The 18,908-nt window shown below is 40.8% G+C and overlaps 1 protein-coding gene across 2 annotated transcripts in view; it reads right to left on the minus strand.

The window, feature by feature from the left end:
• cpne5b (copine Vb) overlaps positions 1–18,908 on the minus strand; it is a 178,523-nt gene that overhangs the window by 104,467 nt on the left and 55,148 nt on the right. Inside the window, exons 7-8 of one of the 2 annotated variants that reach the window (XM_061727692.1) lie at positions 18,040–18,054; positions 15,884–15,960 (exon numbers count right to left, since the gene is read on the minus strand). In XM_061727692.1, coding sequence (XP_061583676.1) covers positions 15,884–15,960; positions 18,040–18,054 — 92 coding nt within the window. The remainder of the gene's footprint in view (positions 1–15,883; positions 15,961–18,039; positions 18,055–18,908) is intronic. The other variant, XM_061727693.1, reaches the window with a different exon arrangement.

Consider the following 18,908-nt stretch of genomic DNA (forward strand, 5'->3'; position numbering starts at 1 on the left):
GTCAGTATTCAATCACACGTTATCACTTCCACCCATTGTCTACTGTTCACTGTTCACTGTCCTTATATGGTCATTTCCTGTCAAGTTTCTCAATAAAAGCATCTTCTGGGAGGAGGATTTTTGGGAAGCATTTGCTGTCAGGGGCTCTGCCCCTGTTGCGTTGCTCTCTCCCTTCTGCAGAAGTGCATTAAAACCATTCCAATTCAGTGTCTGTGTCTTTCCTCATTATGAATGTATGTAATGTTGATTTAGGCTGCGTCCCAATACTCCCCCTCGCCCTCGTTTTCTTCACTAACCCTAACTTTTGCGCGTTCCCGTGAAGGTAGTGGTGTCCCAATTCCTCTTTTCACCTAGGGGGAGGGGGCATAACGAGGGCTAGGGGCTGAGAATAGCCCCTTCAAATCGAGGGATTTCAGATGCTGACTTGGCGAGCGAGGGGGTATGAAAATTTCCCAGAATGCTTTTGCCATAGGCTCTGCGTCGATTTGACTCGCCGACCGAAGGCAAACAGGCAGACTCGTCTCAGAGAAATAGAGAGAAATAATCCTGTGACTCGTCATATTTATTTTGGATGTTTCTGATATAATAGTCTTCAGAAGCCACAAAGTAATCCAGCTGTTATCTGGGTAATTTACACACTTTCATATAAAGTTGTAGAAGATCACGCCAGAATAAAGGGATTTATGGTTCCGCGTTACACCAACGCAGAGCCTACGACGGAGGTTACGTAACCTACGCCATACGGTCTGCGTCGTTGTACGCGGCGACGCGCGCCGTACGCCGTACCCAACGCCGTAGGCTCTGCGTCGATTTAATGCGGACCCAAACTCTGGAGCCGGCAGACAGAAATCTCTAAATTTCGGAGCAAATTTCTTAACAGGCGTAGCTACAACTGTTAGATTTCATCTATTAAACCAACATCTTCCTAAATGATTTATTTCAGCCAGCATAATTCTCAACAGGGCTGCGTCCCGGGAGAGAGTTCTCTCCCGGGGCGACGCAGCAGCTTGACCCGGCGGACACGTCTGTTTTCGGCCTGTGAGCTGAGGCTGCTCCCCGGGGGCGGCGGCTCTTCTCATCTCCGCAAACATCGGGTCAAATTTCTTAACAGGCGTTATTTGGATAAACTGAGCCCAGGTAGGGGATCTTAAGGTTACCTTTATGCCTGAAAAAATATTAAAACTTAATAAAGTGCCATATTAACAGCGCTACAGCTGAAATTAAAACAGCTTTTGGCTCTCTGCTTCCTGATCAGGTTAGGGATGAAAACGAGGGGGAGTAGGAGAAATGGGACAGGCACCTGGGCCAAGTGCCCTAGATCTCAAGTGCCCTAAAATCTCCCCCTTCTTTTTTAGGGTTTAGGGAAGAAAAGAAGTGCGAGTGGAGAAAAGAAGGGCGAGTGAAGGAGAATTGGGATTGGCCCTTAGACCTAACATTTTCTGGTGCCGAAACCCGGGACCCCTACATCTGTGGCGTCTTGTCTTCAGATGTCTTCAGGCCTGGACATTTAGCGGATGACACCAGCCACGACTCTCTATATCAAACCATTCAAAAGTTATTGCAGAAAATCGGAACTATGAAATATCGACCAATCAAAAGAAGGGGCGGGGCTAAATTTGCACCAATTAAGGTGACAGAGTCAAAACCGAGTCCGATGACACCACCCACGACTCTGTATGTCATACCATTCAAAGGTTATGGCAGAAAATAGGGACTATCAAATATTGACCAATCAGAAGAAGGGGCGGGGCTAATTCAGGCCAATGAAGGTCAAGTACTCAATACAGAGTCCGATGACACCACCCACATGTCTTTATCACAACCCATTCAAAAGTTATGGCAGAGTGGGGGCACGGTGGCGCAGCTGGTAGTGCAGCCGTCTCACAGCAAGAAAGTCCTGGGTTCAATGTGCGTGTTAGTTCCCCCATGACTTCGGCGCCCACACCCTGGGTGGGGTTAGCAAAATGGCCTTTCTATGTGGAGTTTGCATGTTCTCCCCGTGTTCCCTTGGTAGCTAATGTGAGCTACCCTCACAAAAACATGCACACAGTCCTGTGCTACACATACCCCCTCTGGCCAGCCGGGGCGCCAGATGGGGTGGGGAGGATCTGTCCGGAATAACGTGATCGTTCCACGCTCTACATCCGGCCAGAGAAGCCCCACCCTGTCTGGTGAAAAGAAGCGGCCTGCTCACTCCACAGGTTAAGGAGGAGACCTGAGCTCAGTGCAGGGCCCTCCCCGGGTTGGTAAAGGGGAGCAATGCCCAGGATTGTAGCTTAGGTATGAGCACTGGGTGATGAAAATGTGAAAAAAAATCGGTCATAAAAATATTTAAAAAAAAAAAAAAAAGTATGGCAGAGAATAGGGACAATCAAATATTGACCAATCCGATGAAGGGCCGGGGCTAATCTGCACCAATTATGTTCAAGGACTCAAAACCGATTCCGATGACACCAGCCACGACTCATTATATCGCGCGGTTTTTGGCTATCGTCGCCACGGTAACGCTTTTGACTGAGAAAAGTAATGTGCGTCGTTGCAGGATGGAGACTCACATTTTGATGTATAACACACCTGGGTGCACGTTACGGTTCGGGCCGTATTAACTGCCGAAGGAATGGGATAAATTGAGCCAAAATTACACGATTAATTAAAAATGGCTGACTTCCTGTTCAGTTTCGGCCATGGCGCCAAGAGACTTTTCTTTAAGTTGCAACATGATACAGGTGTGTACCGATTTCCGTGCATGTACGTCAAACCGTATTGTGGGGCTTGAGGCACAAAGTTTTCTAGGGGGCGCTGTTGAACCAGTAGGCCACGCCCATTAATGCAAACCATGAAATATTGAATTTTTTGCCAGGCCTGGCTTGCGTGCAAAATTTGGTGACTTTTGGGGCACATTTAAGGGGGCAAAAAGGCCCTCATTTCGTCGGAAGAAGGAAAAAAAAAAATCCTACAGATACAGAATAGGGCCTTCGCACTGTAAGTGCTCGGGCCCTAAATATTGCTTTGCTAAGGAAACCAACAGATTTCGTCAAATCATTCTTCAACCTCAACCTGAGCAAACACCAGCCGACTGTGGAAACGCCAAACGTCCGCTGACTCAGGAAGGGTGGCCATCCACCTCGACCGGATGGTGGTTGAGAGGACAAGAAAGAGGAGTGTACATGTAGCATATTTAAATGAGGAGAATTCTTTGTAAACTATGTGTGAAATGTATTTTTCCTGTTAGTTTTAGCGCCAAAGGCTCGTTTCAGATATGTCCTCTTCTACTCTGCCTTTTTTAAATCCTTGTTTACAGGGATCTGAGATGATAACTTTGTCCTTGTCTCCCTCTTGGACCAAACAACTTCAAAAATAATCCACAACCCATTCATATGTACATGCACGCACAACAGCAGAATGTGCTTAAGGCCATATTTAACGGACTCTGCTTAGTCTCAGAGTCACAGAATTCATATAAATCCAATTTAATTCATATTTACAATAGAGGCCAGTATCACTGGTTTGGTTTATGACATGAAGGGATTGGGGGAGAAAAATGACTTAGATGTGAAGAAGCTGTGTTAAAAATGTGTTTGAAATTAAATTGCAGTCCAGTTTATATGAATATACATACATGTTTAACACCAACAGACATAGTAAGCATTAAAATAGCATCCAGTTCTACTCTACAAACACACAGCGGTACATCACAGTGTAATTAAGGCAGGGCTTGGACTCAGTGAGATTGCAGAAGAATGATGAAAGGTACTGATAATGAAATATAATGTAAAAAAATGTAAAAAAAAATCTATAGTCTATAATCTAAAGATGACATCAAAAGGAATTCAGTCATTTAGATCCTGCTGCTTTTGTGTGCCTCACATTAGAGATACCTGTTTGTGAAATGTGTTGCAACCAGTGAAACTCCGAACAACTGAGGTGATGGATTTCTGCTTCCATTTAAAATTCCATTTGATATTTGGAGATTCGTTATAGCTACTTCCTGCCTAAGAAGCAGAAATTGTCTCCATAAAAAGGTCCATTTGAATAAAGGAACTGAGAACAAACAAAAAAGAAGCAGAGCTAATAAGTCTTTTCAAAGTTAATAAAAAAAGTTTCAGAGATGGTATTGATCTGCAAAATTAAAAATCTGAAGGCTTACATATGCGAGGAAAACTGTTTTTAGTAACTGTTATAACCTTAAAAAAAAGCAAAAGGGAGTTATTTATAACCTCTCCATTTCTGACAGCAGACATCCATAATCCCAGTACACAAGATAAATACACTAACTAAGATGTTCCCATGATTGCAAATATCCTGCAGGAGCCGACACTTCATCCAGAACTACATACAGAGACAATAAATGATGAGTGAAGCTCTGGTGCCATAGGTGGTTTGTTATTATACCCAGCTGAGTGTTCCGCCTCTGCAGAGAAACCTCCATTGACATTCACAAATGATTTCCTTTTATTTCCATACAATGTTCCAGCAATCTGCACTGACATTCAGGGAATACCAAGGCAGTAAATGGTTTTGCACTCCTGAACATCCTCCTCTCAGCATTCTTCTTTCTTGTACTTTTCTATTCTTGAATTCTTCTCTCTTTTTTTATACTAATTCAACTTTATTGCCTCTACTTCTTGTCAGTAGCACCAGATAGCACGCTCGAAGCCGTTCAGTCCGTGTTCATCTGTCCCCGGTGTGCCCCTGATGGAGCCATTTGTGTCTTCTATATCAGCTGAACTGAAGCTGATCTTCAGGCTCTGTATGAAGAGTGTGGTGCTGGTGATCATTTCCAAGATGTCTGTAACTGTGCAGCTGCTGGCACTGCTTTGAAAATGATCATTTGCACACATCCAAAAACCATCAAGTTTGAGTTTTTATTTGTCTAAAGGGGCTGTACATAAAAACTAGTGTGATTCAAACTAAATAGTAAAAACAGCATGCTCAGTAGTTTGTATAAGTTTATTTCTATAGCACAATTCAACAACAAGGTGATTCAAAGTTTAATGTCTTTACAAAGACATTACAACATCAATAAAGAGCATGATTTAAAATTATAAGAAAAAAGAAAGAAAGAATGAAAAAAAAAGACTAAATAATTATACTTGAAGTGACTATAAGTCATCATAAATCCATCCAAAAGAAATAGCAGGAGTAGTTGATTTCTTTTATTCAAAACCACAAATGTCCTTATAATGTTGTAGATTGCAGATATACAAGGATATGACAAAAACCAACAAGATAAATGGTCAAAGAGCCATAAAGGTTTTTATCACAATTTTGATGGTAAATGTTAAATAAAGTAACTGGATGAGTGCAACACCGCATCCATCTGTTTGCTAGGATTGGATGAAAAGTCAATTGGTGCACTAAATTCTTTCACCAAGGCTGAATCAAGGACTTTCTTTTTTGGCTGCATTAATAAAAAAAAAAAAAAGATCAAAATCTTTGCAACGGTATTCTTTATTGCTCAGTTTTATGCTGGAGTGCTTCAGAATCTGCTGGGGTCAGTGTCATTACAGCTATTCCCTTCTGCTTTGTGAAATTACTGATAACATATTTTAGTCCAGCAGAATGTCCAATGCTATTTGTTGAAAAAGGCTTTGAATTAAACATCAGATGTGAGTAAAAACATTTTGGCTTCAGTTTTTTCTGCATTCAGGTTTTCTTTGTGGTTCCATAAGCAAAGATTATTTTGTGCACAATTGCAGGCTAACAGCAAGCACCTCAGGACACTGTTAGAACACTGTTGCACTTATGTGAACAGAAAACATCACTAGGGTGCTAAATTATGTCATTAGGTATTAGGATAACTCATGTCATATGGTAACAAAATGTCCTACATTTCCTTTACACTGTGAAGTGTTTCTTTTTCTGCTGGACATCACATTTAATTCCCATCACACTCTAGTACACAGGATACACTCTGGGGAGAGTGGGGTGAATCAAGAATGACTTGTCATTTCAGTCCTAGGCCCCATTTAATCAAGGTTGGTTTCCCTTCAGCCATAGATAGTCAAAAACGTGCATTTAATCATCAGTTTCCTTTAGACCCTTAGAATATGTTTGACCAGAATCTGTCTTTTGCATATTAAACAGGTTTCTAGGACCACCTTTTTTCACCTTCCCATTACTGTATTGCTAAAATTAGGAACAATCTGTCTCAGACTAACACAGAAAAATGTATCCATGCATTTACTTTTGAGATTGGGCTATTGTAATTGTTTACTATTGGTTTGTCCTAAAACATTTAAAAAAAAAACTCCAGCTCATCCAAAATGCTGCAGGCAGGATTCTGACGAGAACCAGTCGGAGAGATCATATATCCCCAGATTAAGCTTCTCTGCAGTGGCTACCAATAAAATCCAGAGTAGAAGTTGAAATTCTTCTCCTCGCACAAAAAGCGCCAAATGACCAAGCTCCATCATATCATAAAGACCTCATAGTTCCATATTCTCCAAGCAGAGCACTTCACTCTCAGACAGCAGGTTTACTTGTAGTTTATATCTGATCATTTGTGTTCTACCTTTAAGATTAAGCTTAAAACGTCCCTTGTTACTAAAGCTTATGATTAGGGATGGTTCAGGTGTCCTGAAACATCCCTTAGTTAGACTGCTATTGGTCTAGAGTACCGGATGACCTCCCATTATACACCTCTCCTCACTCTGTTCTCCTCTCCTCCAACTCTATTAGACACTAGTGTTGTTGTTATTGACCTGTGTTCCCTCTTCCCAGCAGGTGTTCCTGATCTGTTGTTGTTGCTGTTCTCTCCTTTTTCCTGTCCTCTCAACCCCCAACCAGTCATGGCAGATGGCCACCCTTCCTGACTCTGGTTCTGCCAGAGGTTTCTTCCTGTTAAAGCAGAGTTTTTCTTTTCCAGTCACCCGGTGCTTGCTCACGATGAGGGATTGTATTAAAGAAAAGTTTTGATAGTTATGATTTCTTATTTTATTGGCTTTGTATTATTTGAATAGTTTGGAATGAGTTGAACTGTATTGTTCAAGTGTCTTGAGATGATCTGTGTTGTGATATGGCACCATAAACAAGTATTGAGGAGATGCATAGAATAAGTCAATAAGTGGATGTGCCTGTTCTTCAGTATTTTCTTCACCTGAACAAAAATAAAACTGAAGTAATTGTTTTGGGGAAAAAAATAAGAGTGTTTAAGAGTCAGCACACAGGTTAAGGTTCAGGTACAGCTATAGATGATAAGGACTTAAATCTGGGTGTAGTCATGAACTCAGAGTTGAACCTTCAGAGACACAATGAAACAATTACAAAGTGGGCCTTCTATCACCTGAAGAACATTTCCAGGATCAAAGGACTAATCAGTCAGCAGGATCTTGAAAAACTCATACCCGTGTTTACCTTCAGTTGACTCAATTACTACAACAGTGTCTTCACAGGTCTGCCTAAGCAGTCCATCAGACAGCTGATCCAGGATGCTGCGGCCCGGGTTCTCACCAGAACTAAGGAAGTAGAACACATCACTCCAGTTCTGAGGTCCATACACTAACTCCCTGTATCTCAGAGAATAGACTTTGAAATATTTCTATTAGTTTATAAAGCACTGAATGGTTTAGGACCAAGATGCAAAATGCAAAATGAGCAGAAGAAAAATCTCAAATCAATATTTGGTGTGACCACCCTTTGCCTTCAAAAGAGCATCAGTTGTTCTAGCTATGCTTGGACAGATTTAGGGATTTTGCAGAATCACAGTCAGGTGTATGCTTTACCAACTATATCAGTTATACCAAACGTCCAGTCCTTGACTTAAACAGCAACGGCTGTGTAGGAAGCTTAAAAGTGGGGGACAAACAGGCAAAATCAAACCAGGATGACATTGTAGATAACAGTTTCATGTCATAGTGTATATGCTATGACAAGGTTGCACACACTGACAAGAAGACACAAGGTAGTTATACTGCATCAGCAAGCTCCCATGCAGTGAGAGGTTGCAAAGATGACGTGGGTGTCAAGATGTGCTGCTCAAGCTGCTTTAAAGAATCTTGAAAAAACAGGCCAGCAAGTTGAGGACTGCAGACACAGTGGTTGGCCAAGAAAACTTTGAAACTGGAATATGGCATCAGCTCCAAACTAGCTGAAAGCAGATTTGCACATGTATTTCCATATAAAAGGTGCATTTCCATTAACTGGGATTCAGGGTAAGCCCGCCAGACAGGAACCTCTATCACGGCTGAACGTCTCCTCAGCCTCTTCACCCAGCGTGCCTCTATTACGCTGTAGCCCCACACAAGTATGGAGGACCAAAACTGACATAATTAATAATAAAAATACTCATTTTTCGCGGGGGGTTACGTTCCAAAAAGAATCCGTGATAGGTGAAATCCGTGAAGTAGTAACCTTTATTTTTATTTATGCAAATTATTATACAAGGCTTCAAATTGCGGAGATCAGCCCCGCCCCACCGAGACCCAAGTAATTGGATTTGAACGGGAGAAAATGAAAAATGATTATAAAAAAACATACAATAAGTACAGTAGCACAAATTGTGACTGGCGCGTATTTCACTGCTCTTCTGACTGCATCCTGACTCGCTTTGTAGCGTCTTTTTCTTCTAAAGCCCGTGGTTCAGGTGTGTTTTTTCACAGTTATGGGAAGTTGTTGTCACTCTGTTTTTCTTCTAGGCAAAAAGATTCTTATAAACCGACATGCCACCATCGATTATATTTGAGAACTGTAACGGGGAGACTGTTTATCCAAACAGAATGCAGAACACAATACACAATGCAAATACGTGAAGCAGCAAGACCGTGAAAAGTGAACCGCGTTATAACGAGGGATTACAGTATACGTATTTATTTTCTTTTTCCTTGTCCTATACATGCATTCCTTGTTTTTACATCCCTCGTCTCCTCTTTTTTCTTTACCTTATGCATTTCAGCAACATTATGCAAATGAGGTGGGCTGCCCTATTGCCCAATAAATGGGAAAGAGCAGGATCGGGCCAAAATTAAGACTATTGCACAACCTAAAGACTAAAACTAATAATAATAATGTCCAGAATTATAGTTAATATACACTAGCTTTCTTTGTTGGTTTTATAATGTCCCTTTGGCTATCCCTGCATTTTTCGTTATCGAGGTAAAACTGCCCAATTTATCATGATATTGATTTGAGGTCATATCACCGAGCCCTAGTTCCTGTTAGCCAACCTGAGCACCTTTCCTACCACAGGAAAGTTTTTCACACAGTAACTGACAGATACTTTTGCAGGGCCGTTCCTGGTAACGGAGACACGGGTCAATGATCCAGCCCCCCCAAAAATCTACCTGGAACTCACACTAAGGACTAATGGCACTTTTCCACTAGTACCTACTCAGCTCGGCTCGAATCCACTCCATTTGTCTTTTTCCCACTAAGGGTCTACCCGTGCTGAGTAGATACTTTTTCTGTAACTACTCTGCCGAGGTTCTAAGCGGCTGAGTCGGGCTGTATCTGACGTCATCAACCTACATGCCACCGATTGGTCGGGGGTTGGAGTCAGACGTCTGAGTCAGGGGGCGGAAATCAGTGAAAGAGTGACTCTGACGGCGGCATCTTGTTCATTTTATTCGACCAGCAATGGCAGCGCAAAAGTCTGTTTGGTGATCCAACTCTGAGGTGCAGATGTTCATCAACCTGGTGGCTGAGGAGAGAATTAAAAAGGGATCTAGACGGGCGATAAGGAACAACCAGATCTACCAGGAGCTCTGTGACTTCATAGCTGCTCGCGACTTCAGCTGACTTTCAGCAGCGCCGAGACAAACTAAAACAAAAAAAAAAAAAGCGTTGCCACTTGAAGCCTTCTCTCACTCTCATTTGTGTGGAAATCCCTGACGTCCAGCAGGGGTTTCACAAACATGGCTGATCCATACTTGGGAGGTTGCTCGTCTGACCCAGGTGAGTCTCCTGAATACAGACGATGTCGCTTCCATTGCAACTAGTCGCTAGCACATCGGCCTTCATTCTAGTGTATCCCTCGACGTTGATTGAGGTCACTACTAGTAACGCCGGCATCGTGTCTAGGAAAAACTGGACTGTTGTTGACGGTCAATGGTTGCAGAATTGGCTACTTCAGTCAGTCAGTGTGATACACAGTTTTCTGTCTTTAGCATTGCCCGGGATGCGCCACACTGCCTCTACGCCCTCTCAGGCATCACACCCCCTGACATCTGCAGAGCAGTCACCGCCAAAGCAGAGCGCAGCAAGCAGGCCCATGACAACCGGCACTCACTGCACGAACACCTGGCCCCCCTGAAACGGCTCACGTCCAGCAGCAGCTTCCTGGATACCACTCCAGAACTGGGGACCACACCTTCTGTCGCCAGGACCATGGAGTGGCAAAACCAGTGGAACAGCCTGGGCAGCCAGACAACCCAATGGACAGAGAGAGGCATCATCCCAGATGAATGTCTTGCAACTGGCCATGACCAACCATGGGCTATCTGGAAAACCCTAAACCGTTTGCGGGTCGGCGAAGGACGCTGCAAGGCATCCATGACAAAATGGAAATGAACATGCTCTGATGCATGCGTGTGTGGAACCACAAACATGGACCACATCATGAGATGCATATCTGCCCCACAATGCACTGGAGATGACCTGGCCGAACCCAACGCTGCTGCACTTGCCTGTGCCACCCATTGGAAGGACATGGTATGGAAGACGGCCAGACACAAAGAAGAAAACTCTCATTTGTTGTCTTGTCTGTTGTTGTTGTTGTATTTTTCATTTAGATCACACAATCAAGTACGTCACAGCAGCGTCGCTCCAACCCTCTTTCTTCTGCTCCATGTGCTGAATTGTCATGGAAAAGAAACTTGGCCAAGTTGAGTCGAGCCGAGCTGAGATGAGGAGAGCCGAGTAGGTACTAGTGTAAAAGTGCCATAAATTCCAGAAAAATAGTAGCAGATGCTCCGTTAAATTATTTGGCCACAGCAGAAGATTTTCGCCAAAGTGCTTGTGAGTGACACAGTAAAAAGTGTGAAAGCAATAGTGAAGAACAGTGGAAGTCTCATGTCAATTTTTCAGTAGATTGAATTTGGGATTTAGCCACGATTAATGATCGCCTTACTGTTGAAAAATACAGGCAGGTCCATCATGCATTACCATGAAGGAGGTACGTGACTGGTACCAAAGCCTAAACATAGAGGCAACTTCATTAGGAACTGTCTCTAGCATAAAAAGAACAAAGAGTTCTGGAAGTCATCGTGCAGCTCACAAAGAGTCCTGATGACAACACTATTGCAGATTTGAGTCAGCCTACATCCACAGAAGATCTTCAGTTAGGTCTCCAGGATGTTTCGAGCATCCTATTTGCCGATTTCCTTCAAATACTGTGTTCAAGAGTACCTATGTAACTGTGGTTTCTCTTTGCATTTTGTAAATGAACAAAAAAACAAACAATAAAATTATATAATATATTTAAAACGTCATACATGGGGAATTGATCAATGGCGCAGCAGTAAAACATTTAAATTGAATAATAGTGTATTGTTGATTTTTTTATGCATATGGAGGTTGAAAGAGAGCACTGCAAAATCTGAAGTGATCATAAAAGAGAAAAGGATCTTTGATGTTCACATGAAAAGAATGTCTTGTTTGCCGGCTAGGCTCTGTGTTGTTCTGTCCCTCTCTTACACACACACACACACACACACACACACACACACACACACACACACACACACACACACACACACACACACACACACACACACACACACACACACACACACACACACACACACACACACACACACACACACACACACACACACACACACACACACACACTTTCATTAACATTTCAGGACAAGGTGAAGTCCTGTTGTTAATGCTCCATGCATTCATTTCTTTTCAGTACCCACTTCAATCCCACCCAGGGTCATGGAGGTTCCTGGAGCCTTTCCCCACTCTTACCAGGCAAAAGACATCCACCCAAGATATGTCACCAGTGCATCTCATAGGGACAGACTCAATCTACCACACAGACAATTTGTAATCGGTCCATCGCCCCTCGACTATGGAATGCTCTTCCTCTCTCTACGCGCCTGACCAACAGTGCTGACTCTTTTAAAGACAACTGAAGATCCTTTTATTTGGACAAGCTTTTAGTTGATTGAATAACCTTGACTTTGCATTTTTTTAAACTCGGTTTTATGGTGCTCTTTTATTTCCTTTTTATGTTCTTACTCCTTGTTTGTTTTATACTTCTTTTTTTATCCTGCTCCGCTTTTTTATTGTAAAGCCCTTTGTGATTTCTGGATGGATGGATGGATGGATGGATGGATGGATGGATGGATGGATGGATGGATGGATGGATGGATGGATGGATGGATGGATGGATGGATGGATGGATGGATGGATGGATGGATGGATGGACGGACGGACGGACGGACGGACGGATGGATGGATGGATGGGAGCTTGCTGGGGCATCCACTGCGTTTTAAATGGAAATAGGAAATAGGACGTGATCATAACCTTTCGATGGGTAGCAACAATTACTTCAGCAAAACCACTGGCAGCAACAGTTGCTGAAATCATTGCTGATTTCCTTCTTATTTGGCATTGTGGGACCACACATCTGAATGTTAAATAAAGCCTTCAAATAGAAATTCTAATATCTTTTTCACATGACTCTAGAGGTCAACATTACTCTATTTTCAAGCAAAAAAAAAGCCGTTCTCTTCACTTCCTTTCTCCTCAGACATCTGCATAAGCAGACCTGATCTCAACACTCATGCCGGCTTTACTGCATGACAGATGAGTGTGTCAAGTGCTCTCTTTGTCTGCATTTGAAACAGAAGCAGTGATGTGCTGAAGTAGTACTCGATTGTAAAATTAGCTTCAAGAACTGTATCAATTGGATTTGAAGCTTTTTTTATTTTATTTACTGCATGCAGTGTGGATAATGACTAAAGCACACTTGTTTAAGGGCCATTCATGGCAATATAAAAACTGTCATGTGGGGACCGTCAGAGAGGAGCAATCAGATATGGGCATAATACAAATACCCGTGGCCAAAAGTGGATAAAATGTCCTTCAAGTTTAGAAAATTATTTCCAGTTTTCTGCAAGTGGAAAAGAGTTGTTTGAGGACATAATTTTTGAATCACTATCTCTGTTTCATTTCAGCTGCAACTTGTATGTGTTGTGTGAAATCAGACCAAACGTTTTAGGTTGTTTAGAACCCCAAGTTGTCATCAAAGTAGCCGTTATTTTGTTTTTTTGTTTTGTTTCTGGGGTTTTTTTTCTCCCATTTGAAAATCCCAGTAGCTCCTGATAAATAAAAGCACAAACATTAAAGTCAAATCAATTAGTCAAAGAAAAAAGAAAATAATTTGTACAATCATCTACCATTTAAACAAGGTTCAGAACAACTTCAATAAGTAAAACATGTAAGACTCTAAATGTCAGAATATGGTTAGAAGCTGAGTAACAACTAACAAGAAAAGAGAAAACCCAGATTTCAACTTACAAACATAAGCACTTGATTCTTATGCAGCTCACAAAGAAAAGGGTTATTGTGGATTAGTGATAAAATGCTCACATTTAAACTTGAGGATGGCGTTAGAAATGACAGATGATGACTTACTCTGTTTTATATTTTGTATGCTCAGGTCGAACAATAACTGGTTGAAACATGAAAAACAAACACATGCTGTAAAAGCTCCTGCTGGTTCAGCAATGAAAAGTGAATCATTCTTCCTTACCACATGGAAACAAACTCCAGTGGGGATCAAATCTACCAAAGCAATGCGCCGCTGCGTGTGTTTATATGTGCGTGATTTTGCTGCTTCTGCATACCAGGACTCCCCCCAAAGAAGATGAAACAAATGTTCTTCACAGCCTCTCCGGGTGTAACTTCAAAAAGTTGCTGATCCACATTTTTTTTTTAAGTCCACATGAATATTGAGTTCAGAGTTCATATCTTAAATGAGGAATCGGGAAATCATTTCACATATCCAGCCAAATCACAGGCTCATTCGACACACTAAGAGAACTAAACGATACGGTATCATCATCTGATTTATGAATCTGTGTCAGTCCACCAGAAATAAACCCCACTACATGTCATTAGGAGCCATGAGATAGAAAGCATGTAGAATAAACTGTATGGTGGCATTTCAAAGGCAGATTTGCCCTATATACACCATATATAGTTGAAGTAGCAGTTTGTTTAATATTTAGCCATAGAGGTTTCAACCAGGGGGCGGTGCAGTCTTTTAATAGCAATTAAAAGCGTGTCAAAGAATACATTTTGGCAGCAGTTGTGTTATCTCTCAGCTGCAGAGTCAAATTAAAAATTCACAATTTGGCAACTATATCATTTTCTCTTAAACATTGCCATTTAATTTAAGCTAAAAAAGAAATGGTTTAATAATAAACTTTATGTTTTTTAATAAGCCCTGAAGATAGATGCTTAGGGCGCACTTACATTTGCACAGCTGACGTCCCCTTAAGCAACAACATCAATGAATACCAAAATAGCGGAGAACAAATATTTTTGTAAGAGTTTTGCAAATTAGTCATCACGGCTGTGCAAGCACATGCATGCATGTTCCCTATGCTGTCTGTGGGGATGGTAGATGTTCAGTTTGATGTCTGTTACAGAGGCCAGACACATACGTCTATTTAGCAGCACAACCCTGACGGAGCAGTGCACTCATCTGTGTCATTCGTGTTCTTCATTTGATCACTCAAACAGTAAAACCCGGAAAATTCTAACTAAATTTAAGGGTGAGTCTACCATTTGTGACTTATGATATACTGCACGTGATTTCAAACACAGATGAAGAATCAGAAACATATGACCACACTACTTATGTGTTATTTGACAGATATCTAAAGTATATTTTGTAGTAGAATTTCCTTTTTTTCCTTTTTTCTTTTCTATTTTTCTTCTCTTTTTCTTTACTACTTCTTTAGGTTTGCTTTTAATTTTTTGTCAGGTACTGTATATTATGTCGGACCACAGGAAGAATAACTGCAGTTTTGCTGCAGCTAATGGGGATCCAAATAAAACTATAACTACTGAAGTACAGTCTTTTACCACCCTGTTTGCTATAAACTGGGTTCTTCTTTCTTTAACCAACATGGTGAACGTGACCTACATATCTCAAACATGTTTTCCCTCTACGAGCTGGACCACATAGCACCCTGGGATTTCCACACAGTCCCACACACACATTAAGTCACACTCATGCAAGACTACATATTATTCAATCATGAACACATCAATGAATACAGCAGATGGACAGTAAATACTGGTTACCAACTTAGAAGAGTTTCTTAAATTGTTGGTGAACCTCAGAAGATATTCTAAGAATTTATTACATCAAGAGGTAAAAGACATTTTACTTAGCGCATCATTTAAAAGGACTTCACCTGACGTGCACAACAGCCCATCAGAATGATGACATTGATGATGGTTGTAGGACAATTAATACTCCATTCTGCTCAGCCGGTGTAAGAGCAAAGGCGGAGGGGATACGCTGTAATTTGAGTAATTTTCCTCTGCGCTTCTCCTTTTTCTTTAATGACAATAATTATCTGTGGAAAACATCTGTAGATGTGTTGTCTCCTTCCTCAGTCCCTCTCTCTCGTTGTCTGATCAGTGTCTTTTCCCCACATCTCTGTCTTAATCACATCCTCCATCTCCTCCCCTTCTCCCATATCTCGGTTTTCACCCGTCTCTGACTCAGTTTCTTGTCTTCTAAATTAGCATCTCCCGCCATGTACGGATCTACAGATCTCACAGTATAAATGAAGCTATCTATATACATTTTATACTCAAGATTACTGCTGTTTACTGCTGATTTTTCGGCAGCTTTTAAAAAAAAAAAAAATCACATCTGGAGTCAGGAGGTATGGAAAACTTCTCACTCACCCCAGTGGTTTTTCCAGTCGACTAGCCGGTGATCCAACAATCTCCCCAAGAGTACAGAACACCTGACCCAAAAAGTCCTGGAGGGAAGGGAAAAAGGGAAGATTGTAAAGAGTGGTTGAAAAGAAAGACAAATACCAGAACTGTTGATTTGAAGAACTGAGGCAACTGATCAGGGTACTAGACTAAAGAACTAGACTCAATAATATTTCACATTTCTGTTTTCACTTGACAAATTCAAGCATTAGTTTCTTCACAAAACACCTTTTCACTAATGCTTATTCATATTTCCCACGTTCAAATGTTATAATTTCACTTGTATGTCAACATTTTTTTCATGCAGGTCATTGTAAATTGATGAGACATTTTTTGTCACCTGTAATCCTTAACAGCAGAAAGACATGTTTTTGTTATCTTAAAAAGAATTGCATTGTTGTTCAATATTTTAACCCTGCATATTTAATTTTGCATTGATACGCTATATATTTTCTCCACCTCTTGTATTGAACTTATTGTATAATGTTTACAGTATTATCTGCACTTCGTAGATCTCCTTGGATATAGTTTATACTCTTTGGAAAGTGTTGTCATTATCAATGCGAAATATAACCTTGGAATAAAAATGTGAAGTCAGATACCGTATCATCTTACAAAAGCTGACACAAAAAAATACAAAAACTTTACTCCATCATACAAAACGGAAACCGTCACGACTCCTTTAATCATCACAGAAGGAAGCTTGGTCAGGATCCCTTGGTGTCAGCTTTTATTACCAGGCTACCCCTTTTAAGATTGAGTATATACACATTTTTTGATACTGCTGAAGATACTTTTGTTCCAGGAATGTCCCCATGGTAACCTAGGGAAAAGTGTCCACGGTATAATAGTGCATCTTGGCTCTAAACCATGATGTTTTCCCAATCCTGACATAATAGCTTTGTTGACTTATCCTAAAAAAAAAAAAAAAAGAACAGTGATTTAAAGCAAAAATCTAGTCATTTTTCAAGGTTCAGGTTTCCTGAAAGAATTCAGCTCCCTACCTCCGGCATTAATATGCACTGATGCTGTCAGTCGTTGCAAATCCTCGCCTGACAAGATGCAGCTCCTAAAGAGGTACTTAAAAGCAGGGACCTTGACCAAGCTTGAGTTTGTGACATGATGAGTGGAAGAATTTGTGGGAAAACCCCAGACGCTTAGAAAAAGACTTCTTTATGAGAAAAGGATGAAAAAAGGATAAATTCATAGAAGCACCCAAATGTCTAACAGAAAGGAAATGATGTGTCGATGTATTTCATTTCACTAAAATACAAGTTTTATGCTGCCAAATGATTTATCTGCACCTACATAAATACTTCTATTGGCCAGTAACAGCATGCAAACAGACATATATGCATATTGTTAGGATCACACAGCAAACCTTTCTTCCTGTTTTTAGTCTGTCTATATCAATGTGTTTTGCTAAAAGACAAGGTTGGGAAGAACTGCACTAGTCAACCACGATCCATATGCTGAACACCAGTTAAGATGTAATGACTTGAAGCAGAGAACGGGCAGGTGGGAGACGATGGTAAAAACTAAAAACCCAATGAAGAGTGATGAAAAAAATCAAAAATAAAGCTCTAATCAAATGTGTGAGGCATTGATATACAGACCTCTTAGAGAAAAGTCATAGGTTCACTTAGAAAAACGTGATTAACAGGACCATATCTCTCAGTGTTTCTTGGCATGGATCTTGTCAGTGAGACCAGTTCTTGGCAGGGTATAGGCTTTTTTTTAGAATTGCTTTATGAAGGATTCCCAACCAAAATTCTTAACAATGGCCTTTGCAGCTCACAGACTCTTTCATCATTATTTCTGCTCTCTTCCGCTTACTGTTTCCGCTCACTTTAACATGCAAGTGCCTGAAAAATTTCATCATTGTGATGAAAATTTGCTCTAAAAACTCTTGAAATACATAACAATTAAATATTGTTGACACATTATAGGCTTTCTGGAGCTCACTGAGACTATGAAAACAGTTTGAAGATACTCAGACCACTTGTTTTGGCTTTCAGCTATTACAGTCTGTTGAATTAAATAACGGCCCCCTCTGAGAGACAGATCCTTCATATGAGACAGCGTGCATGCAGTGTCAGTGTGAGAGAGATGCAGGGACCTACATTGAGTTCTGCAGGCTTCCAGAAAAGTTGGGCGGCGGCAGCAACAATAACAACAACAGAGCACATCATATACACAACACTCCACCAAAATACCTAACAGTCCTAGCCCTGTTCAAAGCGGCAGCGGAAAGACATCAGCATGCTGTGTGAGAGCACGTCACAAGTGGAGCTGAAGCAACTGATGGAAAAATGCAAACCCCAGACATCCAAATGCATCAAATAATCATCCAGAATGATTATTTTGTTTCCAACTTTGGTCAATGCTTTTTCTCACTATTGTTTCCAGTGTTGACGAATAAAAATTAACTTCACTGCTTCCAGTAAACCAAAACAGTACTTTGAAATGTAATGTATAACAATTCTTAAAATGGAAACTAATAGTAAAAAGCATCCCATGATCTATAGTCTGTGATTGTTCAAGTTATTGCACAGCATAGCACAGCTGAAAAGCTAAGACTAGCTACATTATACATATACATACATATATATATATATATATATATATATATATATATATATATATATATATATATATATATATATATATATATCAGTATAAGAATATCATAAATCTGTATTTTATCCCAGGTAGAACATAAACAACATTAGATGTTGAAGCTCAGACAATTTTCATTAAAAATATTAGCGCATTTTGAATTTGATGGCAGAAACCCATCTCACACCAGTTGTGACAGGGCCATGTTAATCATTGTGTACCATAGCCTCTTCTTGTAAACAACATCTGGGAGGTTAAGAGACCAGCTGCTGGAGTTTTAGGGGGGGGGGGGGTGTTGTCCTATTCTTGTTTGATTCTAGCTGCTTAACAGTCCTGAGTCTTGGTTGCTGGATTTTTGGTCAAATACCTGGAC

The sequence above is a fragment of the Cololabis saira genome, chromosome 8 (genome assembly GCF_033807715.1).
Source record: "Cololabis saira isolate AMF1-May2022 chromosome 8, fColSai1.1, whole genome shotgun sequence".
Lineage (NCBI taxonomy): Eukaryota > Metazoa > Chordata > Actinopteri > Beloniformes > Belonidae > Cololabis > Cololabis saira.